The sequence below is a fragment of the Microcaecilia unicolor genome, chromosome 2, assembly GCF_901765095.1.
Source record: "Microcaecilia unicolor chromosome 2, aMicUni1.1, whole genome shotgun sequence".
Taxonomy (NCBI): Eukaryota; Metazoa; Chordata; class Amphibia; order Gymnophiona; family Siphonopidae; genus Microcaecilia; species Microcaecilia unicolor.
The window spans coordinates 535,926,826-535,939,070 of NC_044032.1; the positions used below are offsets into that span (position 1 = coordinate 535,926,826).

Below are 12,245 nucleotides of genomic sequence, written 5' to 3' on the forward strand. Positions count from 1 at the left end.
AGTACGCCCAACCCTGGCGTAAGCAGAAGAAGTAGAGCGCTTGCTCGCTCTCAGGCATAGTGGCAATGACCTTGTCTGAGAAGCCCTTCTTTCTCAGACGCTGCCGCTCAATAGCCAGGCCGTAAGACCAAAGGGGGAGGGATCCTCCATCACCACGGGACCCTGATGTAACAGGCCCTGCTCCACTGGCAGCCGCAGAGGATCGTCGACTGAGAGCCTGATCAAGCCCGCATACCAGGGACGTGGGCCAGTCCGGACCCACCAGGATTATCCGGCCGGATGCTTTGCCACCGGTCTAGCACCCTGCCCAACATGGGCCAGGGCGGGAACACATAGAGAAGCTCCTGTGTCGGCCACTGTTGGAGAAGAGCATCTATCCAGGGATCGAGGGTCCGTCCTCTGCTGAAAAAGCGCGGCACTTGGCAATTGGCCGATGACGCCATCAGATCTAGGCTCGGCTGGCCCCAGCGCATCGTGATGTCAAGAACGCCTGAGCAGATAGCTGCCACTCTCCGGGCTCCAAGGTATGGCGAGAAAGTCCGCCTTGACATTCGACTCTGGCAATGTGGGCCGCTGACAGCTGTTCCAGGTTCGCTTCCGCCCATGGCATAGATTCATGGCCTCCTTGGCTAGCGGGGCGCTCTTGGTACCTCCCTGGCGGTTGACATAGGCCACAAGCCGTGGCATTGTCCGACAGGACCCGTACTGGCTCAACGCCAGTACCGGGATGAACTCCAAAAGCGCCAACCGAATGGCTCTGAGTTCCAGGAGGTTGATAGACCACTTTGCCTCTGCAGGAGACCAGAGCCCCTGCGCTGTCCTTCCCAAGCAGTGGGCTCCCCAGCCCGACAAAGAGGCGTCCGTCGTGACGACCATCCACTCCGGGGTCACCAGAGGCATTCCTGCAGACAACTTGTCTGTCTGCATCCAACCAGCTCAGCGCCTTGCGCACTGCCGGGAACCAAGGGAAGGCGCACAGCATTAATCCTCCGACATCGGAGTCCAGCGCTGCAGCAGAGAGAGTTGTAGTGGTCTCATATGAGCCCTGGCCCAGGGCACTACTTCCAATCATGTGCCGTCATAGAGCCCAACAGCTGCACATAGCTTCCCACAGCCCGAAGAGGAGAGGCTACTAGGAACTAGTCCACCTGAGCCTGAAGATTGACAATCCGATGTCTGGCAGGAACACTCTTGCCCACTTGGGTGTCGAATCGAACTCCCAGATACTCCAGGGACTGAGTCGGGCGCAAGCTGGCTCTTCTCCCAGTTGATGATCCACCCAGGGAGCTCAAAGGAGCAACCACCCGGTCCACAGCTTCGCCGCACTCTGCATAAGAGGGGGCTCGGATCAACCAGTCGTCCAGATAAGGATGGACTTGTACTCCTTCCTTTCGCAGGAAGGCCGCGATGACCACCATTCCTTGGAGAAGGTCCGCGGAGCATTAGCCAACCCGAAAGGGAGGGCTCTGAACTGGAAGTGTCGAGAAGGCCAGATGGGAATATGCCAGGTACGCTTCCTTGATGTCCAAGGAAGCCAAGAACTCTCCTGCCTTCACTGCCGCTATAACATAGCGGAGAGTCTCCATGCGAAAGTGCCGCACTTTCAAGGCCCGATTGACCCCTTTGAGGTCGAGGATAGCGGACAGAACCTCCTTTCTTTGGTACCACAAAGTAAATGGAGTAACGTCCCTTGCCAATCTGATTTTCTGGCACCGAACGACCGCACCCAGGCGATCAGGTTGTCCAAGGTCTGCTGCACTGCCACAGCTTTGACCGGAGACTTGCAGGGAGAGAGTACAAACCTGTCTCTAAGGGTCGGCAGAACTCTAACTTGTAGCCGTCTCTGATGACTTCCAGCACCCAAGCGTCTGAAGTTACCCTGGTCCACATCGCCCAGAAACGAGGACAGGCGTCCTCCAATCTGCACTGGGCCATGGACCAGGACCCCGTCATTGGGTACGAGACCCTGGGGGAGGACCGGAGGCGTACCTCCGGGAACGGCGGTCTCTGCGAAAGGAATGCTGCTTGGGGGAGAAGTTCCTTTTTGAAGGAAGAGGGGGGCAAGAGGAGCCCGACTTGCCCGGCGGTTACCCTGACGGGCTTCCTGAAACCGTCCTCTGGAGATACCAGGGCGAGCACTGGCCCGAGCCCTGACCTCTGGTAACCTCTTGCCCTTAGACGTGCCGAGATCGGTCACGAATTTTGTCCAGCTCGACCCCAAAGAGCAGGCTTGCCTTTAAAAGGCAACTTAGCCAGGCGGGACTTAGAGGCGTGGTCCGCAGACCAATGTTTCAGCACAAAGCCAGCGCCGCGCAGAGACTGTCTGAGCCATGCCTTTAGCCGAGGCTCTCAAGACATCATACAGTAAGTCTGCCAAATAAGCCAAGCCCGATTCCAGGGCCGGCCAGTCAGCCCTCAAGAAGGATCCGAGGGGGAAGCCCGCTGCACCATCGTCAGGCACGCCCTGGCCACATAGGAGCCGCAAACTGAGCCTGCAAACTTAAGGCAGCCGCCTCGAAGGACGACCTTAAAGCCGCTTCCAATCTTCTGTCTTGGGCGTCCTTTAGGGCCGTGCCACCTTCCACCGGCAACGCCGTTTTCTTAGTCACCGCAGTGATTAAAGAATCCACTGGTAGGCCAAATAAAGGCTCACGATCACTTTCAGGCAAAGGATAGAGGCGGGACATAGCCCTAGCCACTTTGAGGCTCGCTTCCGGGACATCCCATTGAGCCGAAATTAAGGTGTGCATGGCATCATGCACGTGGAAGGTTCTAGGCGGGCGCTTCGTCCCCAGCATAATGGCAGAGCCAACAGGGGCTGAGGGAGAGACGTCCTCTGGCGAGGAAATCTTCAAAATGCTCATGGCCTGCAGTAACAGGTTGGGCAAATCCTCTGAGCGAAAGATCCGCGCTGCAGGGGTCATCCGCTCCATCCGAGCGGGAATCCGTCTCCTCCAAGGAATCCCCAAAGGACCGTTGGGAGACTCAGATACGCTGCCCTCATCTACATCAGAGGAAACAGCGTCCTCTAAGGCCTGGGAATCCACCCGAGGGCGTTTACTTCCGGGGGCCTCAACCCCGTTATCGACAAGGAGAAGGGGCAGAGTTTGCATAGGCCTGATGCAGCAGCAAAATAAACTCGGGGGAGAAACCCCCAGACTGTGAATTTCAGCAGCCTGGGCCACAGCCCTAGACGCACTCTCAACCGGCGCTCGCAAGAGCGGGGGAGCAACATGCTGCGCATCCAAGATGGCGTCCGGCGCGACACTCCGCGAAGGAGCCGCGCGGAAGAACGGCGCTTAACTTTAGCCGCTTTTTTGCCGTCGCCCAAATCAAGGGCGGCCATGGCATGAACGTCTCCCAGCTCAAGGGCGGCCCAAGAAGAAGCCGTCCGAGCAGAGTGGCCGGCCAAGATGGCGGAGGCGAGCAGCGGGGGGGGCGTTTATGGCGGGAAAACCGCCGCGCGGAGGAAGACCCGGGACACTGACCGGCCTCCAAACTGACACCCAACAAGGGCGAATCAGACTTTAAAACCCCGCATCCCCGCTAGAAGCGCACACGCGATCCGGGGAGCGATTCTTCGCGCCCTCTCCCTCCGACGCCATAGGCCACGTGGAGATCAATCGGGGAACCCCCTGCCCGTATAAAAAGGTAAAAATTACCTGCTTCTCGCTCCAAGCTGTAACGACCTGGTGTCCCAGTGAGTAGCTGCAAAACGTTTAAATAAACGTCGAAATAAACGCCCTTAAGAGCGTCCAAAATTTTATTTATTTTTTTTTTTTTACGGAGCCAGCGGGAGGGGGGAGAAAAGGAGGGACCTGGCGCCACCAGGTTTGCACTTGCTCAAGAAGAGCCCTCAACCCCAGGCACTCAACAAAACCTAAAAATTAGGCTTGGAGGCCTAGCCAGAGCTGCTGTGTGTGACCACCACCTGCTGAGATAGAGAACATACTGAGGAGTTTCCGGCAGCACATGACCACATATAGGGAGGCAAAATTTTGCTCTCTATCCACCTGCTGGTAGATGGACACAACCCACCAGTCTATGGATTGATCAGCAGATGATATGGAAAGGGAGAGTTCTGAAGGGACTCTTCACCTTTCACCTCCTTTCTGCCAAGGTAATGTGTAGGACGCAGAGCTCCTTACTAGCTAGGATCTCACATGCTGACTTTAGGCCCACGGTAAAAAGAGGATTAGAAAGATCATCCATCCTTTCAACTATAAAGACAAGGTGAAGGAGAGACTCTGCATAGCCTATGACCAGCTGGAGGAGAGGACTTGCACCCAGAAGCAAAAGTGAACTGAAGTTTCTGGGGAAGAGGATGTCTAGCAAGTGTTTATATCAAGAAAGTCTCGCCATATTTTGGGAACAGATTGCCAACTAGGCAGTCAAGAGAAGCCAAAAATTCCCCGTTGGAGAAAAATTCAGAGAAGTACTGGAGCCACCAAAGAAGGAAACTGACAGGAAGACTCCAAGCAAAATCCCAGTGTTTATTTGTTTCCTTCCTGTTTTTCATGTTGCCTGTCTGAAGTAAGAGATTAACTGCTCACTAAGAGGCAGATGCAGCAACCAAACGTAAAAAAATCTAAATCGTTAAAGTCCCTAACGATTTTAAAATAACGAAGAATGCACCAAAAAAAAAAAGTCACACATGCTGAGATCGGTATTGAAACGTACAATGTATCAAAGAATCACAATACACATCGTTAATCGGCCCCCAAATCATGCGCAGAGCAGCCAAGCGTTATGTTAGCTGCTCTGCGCATGCCACAAACAGTCAAAACACAGTCAAAACACAAGCACAGGGCTCCCAAATAAAAAAAAAAAAAAAGGGTCGGGAGGGGGCAAAGGCACTCGTCAGGAGCGTCCTGTATGGCCGTCCTTGCCCCCCCCACCCGTGGTCGCCGTTCCCCCTGCCCCACTTCCCCTGCATTCTAAATTAAAAAGCAAGAAGAAAAGCAAACGTACCTTTAGCAGCCCCGGCCCCCTCCCTTCCTCACTACTGTCTCCCCTCAGCTCCGCCTCCCGACATCCTCCGCCCTGTCCCCGCCCCCTCTTGGGGTCGTGCCGCCATTCCCCTCCTCCATCGGGCCCCCTCCCTCTTACGGGACCGTGCCGCCTCTCCTCTGTCCGAAGGCGCTGCACGGCAAGAAGAAAGCTGATGCCTGCCTTCGCCCAGCTTCTGTGGCGCGTCTCTCTCCTCCTGGGCCCGCCCTGTCTGACGTCGGTAACCTACGTAGGTTACGACGTCAGACAGGGGGGGCGCAGGAGGAGAGAGACGCGCGACGAAGCTGTGCGAAGACAGGCATCAGCTTTCTTCTTGCCCGTGCAGCGCCTTCGGACAGAGGAGAGAGGCGCTGCACGGTCCCGGTAAGAGGGAGGGGGGCCCGATGGAGGAGGGGAATGGCGGCGACGACCCCAAGAGGGGGCGGGGCACAGGGCGGAGGATGTCGGGAGGCGGAGCTGAGGGGAGACAGAGTAGTGAGGAAGGGAGGGGGCCGGGGCTGCTAAAGGTACGTTTGCTTTTCTTCTTGCTTTTAATTTAGAATGCAGGGGGAAGTGGGGCAGGGGGGAACGGCGACGCTCCTGACGAGCGCCTTTGCCCCCTCCGACCCTTTTTTTTTTTTTGATTTGGGAGCCATGTGCTTGTGTTTTGTTTGCAGTCTGAGGAGGGGATGCATGCCTAGAAAAAAAATATTTTGAACTCCTTGGGGCTTGTAGAGGCTTCTGTTTATGGATTGTGCCTTTCAGTTTCCTTTTGACCAATCACAGTGCTATTAGCTCTGCTAATGCGCTGGGATTGGCTCACAGTTTGTTTGTTTTTTCACTTTACTATTTTTCCTGGCACAGAGCTGTCCTAACGAGAGGTCCAGACCTCTCGTTAGATTTCCTGCCTTTTTCCTGCGTAAAGGCAATCGGAAAAGGTTAGTGCATCTCGTTTCAATGGGGTTTTCACACTAATTGCTCATCTCCATTCCGTTTTCGTTAGCTGCTGGCTTCCTCGGTAAAAGCCCTTTGATGCATGCAACGGATCAAATTTTCCTCGTTGGAGGGTCATTAAAGGCTCATTAAGCTTTAGTGCATCTGCCTCTAAGTCATTCACCCAGTAATCAGTCGGAGTTCAAAAACACTCCTGAACAATCAGCACTGGACACTTTCTGGATGGACCGTCAACTGCCGCAGTTATCCGTATAACAGCAATATTCAGTGCTGCTATCTGCATAATTTAGGTCAGCAATTTTCCTGTTTGAACGTGTCTGGACAGTTTTCTCAACAGCAGCACTAAATACCACCGCTCTCCAGATAATTTTGCACCTTGCCCAGCTAGACTGGGGGCGGTCTGTAACAATTTTCAGCAGTGATATCTAGATGGGGTTGCTGACAATCCACAGGAGCCCCTGCTCAGTGGCATTTATCCAGTCAGCAGGTGCTGCTATCCAGGTAAGTGCTTTTGAATATTAGGCCATATGTTTTTAAATATAGTTCCAGGATGGGACACCAGTTTTCCTTTTGAGCATCCAACTGGAAGATGACTGACACAGTAACATCGTAAATAACAGCAGACAAAGACCAGTAAGGTCCATCTACCCTGCCCAGTAAACTGGCTACAGTTATACCTGCCACTCTGTTCAGGCCACCCCTTTATGCCTTTTTTGAAGTGCAAGTCATTTACATTGTGCTTTGATTCTACCTTGGCTGTATACCAGGTATGAAAAGAAGACTACATTTCCTCAACTACAGGACCCTATGTGTTTATCCCATCCCTTTTTGAATTCTGTCACACAGAGTAAGAATTCATCTCTACACCAGGGCCTTTAAGTTAATTTTAACCTTTGTCCCTCAGGACCAAACCAAATTTCTTCTGAAGCCACACACTTTTAGGTCACCATTTCCGAAGAATCTTGGCACATACTGGATAATAATAGAGAATTGTGACTTAAAAACACCATTGTGCAGTCCAGGTTCAAAAAGGTACCACGTAGCAGATGACATGCTGGTAATTTTCTATTTCCCCATCTGGGACAATAGGAGTAGATGCACAAACAATACAGGTGGTGAATGCATGGAGCAGCCTCCCAAATGAGAAACACGCAGAGACAAGATGAAAAGTGCACCTTTACAGTTTGACACAATGGCAAGTTTCCCTTTCTTCCTCCCCTTCCCCTGGTACTTAACTTTCCCTTCTCCTTCCTCCCTGGCTTTCACTTTTTCCTTTCTCCTACATTTTAAAGCCAACTTGTTTCCATTTTTTCTTCTGCTGCCTCCTACTGTTCTTCATGTGTGGACAGACAGCCTGATTAACCCTCCCCAAAAGGGAGTATTGCTCAGTGAAACACAACTAAAAAGAATAACAAGCAAATAGGATCCCTAGAAAGAAGTTAAGGGAAAGCCAGCAATATAGTGAGGTGTTTGGCATTCCACAGAGAATGAAACAGAGCAAACTAGATAGGCCTACTGGTCATTATCGACCATTAAATTGTTTCTACATTTCCATCCAGTCAAAGACACAAGTATACAGAACCCAACTGACACATGGCCACTCATCCTGCAATCATAGCCAGATATTATCAGTAGGAGCAGCAAAGCAATCTGTGATTTCATTTTTAAAAAAGTTTAAAAGATATATTTAAATTGGGTATGGTGTAGAGTTCCGGGGTCCGCGTGGATCTTGAGCCAAAGATGGCTCTTCATAGCATATTACAGCTGGGATCAGCATGGAGATTGTGGGGGGGGGGGGGGGGGGGTAGGTGGGAGAATTAATAGGGGGGAGGTAGAGGTGGGATGGGGGGAGCTTAGAAGCTAAGAGGAGGGTAAGGGGCAAAGTATGGAAGGGGGCTAGGGGTTGGGGGGTGTGGGCTTATTTGGGAGGACTGTTGGTTAATTCTTTTGTATAGAAAATAATTTGATGTTCAAAAGGTTTTGACATGGAGTCTATTGAGATATTACATGAACCGATGTCATTGAAAGATGAATGTGTAATGGTTCCTTGAATGTCAATAAAATTGTTAACAAATAAAAGACACGTTTAAAAAATTAAAATTTGAGCAATGAGGATGTAGCTGTGTTGAAATTCCCAACTACTGTATAGATGTAACTCCCAGGGAGAAAGGGGAAGCACTCTTTTGGAAGGAGAGTGCCTCATTTTTTATCTTCATTTTTAAGAAAAAGAAATTTAAAAAATATTTAAAATATTTCACACTCAACATTTCAAACACACACCCCACAAAACTAAATACCCTGCTCAGAAATGCTATATTAACAAAATCTGGGGAGAGGACACTGACAGTTCCTACAAGAACATTAAAGCTGGTATATGATATGTGAAAGTTCAACAAAGGACAGCAACTGGGATTGGGGCTGAAGGTCACCAGCTAATAAGAAACTAGAGCTGTCAAGGCTCATAGTCTAGAAGACTTTGGGGCATCTTTACATTGCTTAAAATCCATCAAAACTTGGGGGGAGGCCAAAGGTCATGGGGGTCAGATCTGTGGGTGCTGAGCAAGGTATTTCATTGTGCCCTGAGAAAGCCGGGTAATCTATATTGCGAATGGCCCCAATCATTTCGCCAGGTCGGATTTTCAAGATTTTTACTACGACTATGCATGACATCAATTTGCATACAGAGGAGGAAGTGCATGCAAACAAATCTCATGCATATTCATTAAGGAAATCTTGAAAACATGACTGGATTCCAGCCATCTAGGACGGGGCACCCCCAGCAGAGAACTTATGGCAGTCAGTTGCCCCCCCCCCCGACCTCACCGCGAGAGGACACGAAACACCTGCACGAGAACACGAAGCCTCAGTGAGAGCGGAAGCGCCCGGACTCGAGGATACACCCCGCCGTTAGACTCTCACCTTGTCCCTGTGCAGCCACTCGCGCACAGCCCCGTTCAGAACCACATCCTCGATAGCCACCACCTGCACGTCCATATCTCCTGCTTCCAAACTCAACGGATGTTGCTGCTATCCACCTTTGGCCAATCGGCTGCTTGATCCAACTGTCTCCAGTGACGTTGAGGTGGGGTGGGACCACAGGCGAGACACGTTTGAATCTGCTTCTGTTCTGAGTCAAACCCAGGCCTAGTAGCGGTCAATAGAGTTCAAGGATGTTTACGTCTCGCGGCGGAATTAGATGAACCTGAGAGAGAGAGGGCGAGGAGGAAAAAACCCCAAATGTAACCGCAAAGGCTTCTGGGTAGTGAGGCGAGCGTGAGACTTGGGGTGGAAAGTAAAGGCTGCTGCAAATGATTTCCTGGCTTCTAAGAGGCAGCCTTTTTAGGGCATTCCTGATTTTTTTTTAACTTACCCGTATCGTCGCTGGATGATTATGGGCGCATATACGATATTTTTAATTATATCGTATTTTTTCTATGGCTACAAGTTTTAGATGTTAGACATTTGACATATGCTAAATAATAAAGGGGCAACAAAATTAAGCATGGTAAGTTTATATATATAGGTCTTTTAGGCAATGGTATTAAAGTAGATTGAAAAATGTTTTGTTCATAGTTGATGCTTACATCTCCCTAGATATTTCTATGGAGGTATAGGGCATCATTTATGAACACACATTCTACTATAACTTAAATACAGTTGCTTAAGGCAAGGGTTGCTAAATTTTCTTTTGAACTTAGGACCTGTTGCTGTACCCTCCTGCATTTTCTTCACTTTAAGCTTAGTAGAAAAGAGGTACAGCATTCCTGTTGTGGTCTGCTAGGTCATTGAGGACCTGATACTAAGGCTGTTTTCCCATTCTGTGTCTATATGAAAGACCTTAGTAAAGTAAAACCCTCAATGTGCCACTGTAGAGCACTGGCAGAACCAATGTTTCCCTACCCTGTACACAAAGAGGCATATTTTCAAAGCACTTAGCCTTCCAAAGTTCCATAGGTTTCTATGGAACTTTGGAAGGCTAAGTGCTTTGAAAATATGCCTCAAAGTATCCTACCAATATACAGGCATCTCCCTGATAAATGAAGCCAAAACCCAGAACACCATTAAAAAAAGCCAGATTACCACATCTGCCTGACCCAGAAGGAAAGTTGCATTGGCATTTCCTGCCACTTAGAGGGAATGGGACTTGATATACCTCCTTTCTGTGGTTTTTACAACTACATTCAAAGCAGTTTGCTTAGGGGGGCATAATTGAACGACGCAGGTCAAATAAATGGCAGGCCAGCATTTGTAGTGCACTGGCCCCCTCACATGCCAGGACACCAACCGGGCACCTAGAGGGCACTGCAGTGGACTTCAAAAATTGCTCCTAGGTGCATACCTCCCTTACCTTGGGTGCTACTACTACTACTGCTTAACATTTCTAGAGCGCTACTAGGGTTACGCAGCGCTGTACAAATTAACAAAAAAGGACAGTCCCTGCTCAAAGGAGCTTACATTCTAATGGGCGAAATGTCAAGTTGGGCAGTCTAGGTTTCCTGAATAGGGGTATGGTGGTTAGGTGCCAAAGGCGACATTGAAGAGGTGGGCTTTGAGCAAGGCTTTGAAGATGGACAGGGAGGGGCTTGGCGTATGGGCTCAGGGAGTTTATAGCCCTTAGGGATGAAGGGTGGCACCTACATGTGGGTACAGTGGTTTTTGGGGGGGTTTGGAGGGCTCAACATTTACCACCACAAGTGTAACAGGTAGGGGGGGATGAGCCTGGGTCTACCTGCCTGAAGTGCACTGCACCCACTAAATACTGCTCCAGGGACCTGCATACTGCTGTCAGGGAGCTGGGTATGACATTTCAGGCTGGCAAATTTTTTTTTGTGGGGAGGAGGGGGTTGGTGACCACTGGGGGAGTAAGGGGAGGTCCTCCCCGATTCCCTCCAGTGGTCATCTGGTCAATTGGGGCACTTTTTCGAGACTTGGTCCTAAAATAAATGGACCAAGTGTAGCCGGTGAAATGCTCATCAGAGCCGGCCATCTTTTTTCCATTATAGGGCAAAGCCGTCCATCTCGTAACCACGCCCCCATCCCACTTTCTGTACCCTGCCTTGAAGTTTGGCCGGCTCCATGACGGAAAGCAGTTGGCGCCAACCAAAATCGGCTTTCGATTATACTGATTTGGCCGGGTTCAGGAGATCACCGGCCATCTCCCGATTTGTGTCGGAAGATGGCCGGCGATCTCCTTTGAAAATAAGCTGGATAGTGTACACAGGTACTTATTTGTACCTGGGGCGGAGGGTTAAGTGATTTGCCCAGAGTCATAAGGAACTGCAATGGGAATTGAACCAAGTTCTCCAGGATCAAGGTCCACTGCAGTAACCACTAGGCTATTCCTTCACTCTTGCACTCTATTCATAGTAGCTTGAACTGCAGAGTGCTCTGTCATCTAAAGGCATACCATGTAGTTGAAAGAGCTGATTATTTGACTCAAGAGAGGCAGGACTCAGGGCTAGTTCAAGTTGAACCTTCAGCTGTGCACAGTGCACCATGCCCCCCCCCCCCCTCCCAAGGGGTGGCTGAAGGCCTCTGCCATACTGAGTGGAGTGAAACAGGTAGTTGTGAATCACTTGTTTACTCTTTCCAAAAATACTAGGTTGCACACAATGAAGCTACTATATAGTAAATTTAAAACAAACCAGAGGAAAAATTTCTTCACTCAACTTGTAATTAAACTCTGAAATTTGTTGCCAGAAAATGTAAAAAGCAATTATCAGGGTTTTAGAAAGGCTTGGATAACTTCCTAAAAGAAAAGCCCAGAAGCCATTATTATTAAGATGGACTTGGGAAAATCCACTGCTTATTTCTAGGATAAGCAACATAAAATCTGTTTTACTGTTCTGAGATCTTGCCAGGGTCTTGTGACCTGGATTGGCCACTGTTGGAAACAGAATACTGGGTTTGATGGACCTTCGGTCTGTCCCAGTGTGGCAACACTTATGTCCTGTTTGTGATCTGCTTTGAACTCATTGGATATTAGTGGAATACAAAACCAGATTGTAATCCTATATAATAATTCTCAGCTCCAACGTTCTGTGCCTGGCTTGAAGCCACATTCTGAGGTGGTCTGCTAGGCTGTGTAGATCAGATGACGTCGGACGCATTATGACATCACACGACACCTGCAACATTCTGTGTCTGGAATGAACCACATTCTGAGGTGGTCTGCTAGGCTGTGTAGATCAGATGACGTTGGACGCATTATGACATCACACGACACCTCCAACATTCTGTGCCCGGAATGAAGCCACATTCTGAGGTGGTTTGCTAGGCTGTGTTAGCTCAGTGTCACACAC

At 49.9% G+C, this 12,245-nt stretch overlaps 1 protein-coding gene across 1 annotated transcript in view; it reads right to left on the reverse strand.

Annotated features, from left to right (window-relative positions):
• Positions 1–9,016, reverse strand: part of LOC115461467 (phosphoglucomutase-2-like) — a 125,184-nt gene extending 116,168 nt beyond the window's left edge. The window contains 1 exon segment of the mRNA XM_030191286.1: positions 8,863–9,016. Within this exon segment, the coding sequence (XP_030047146.1) occupies positions 8,863–8,937 (75 nt within the window). The 5' untranslated portion in view covers positions 8,938–9,016.
• Between the last annotated feature and the right edge of the window lie 3,229 nt (positions 9,017–12,245).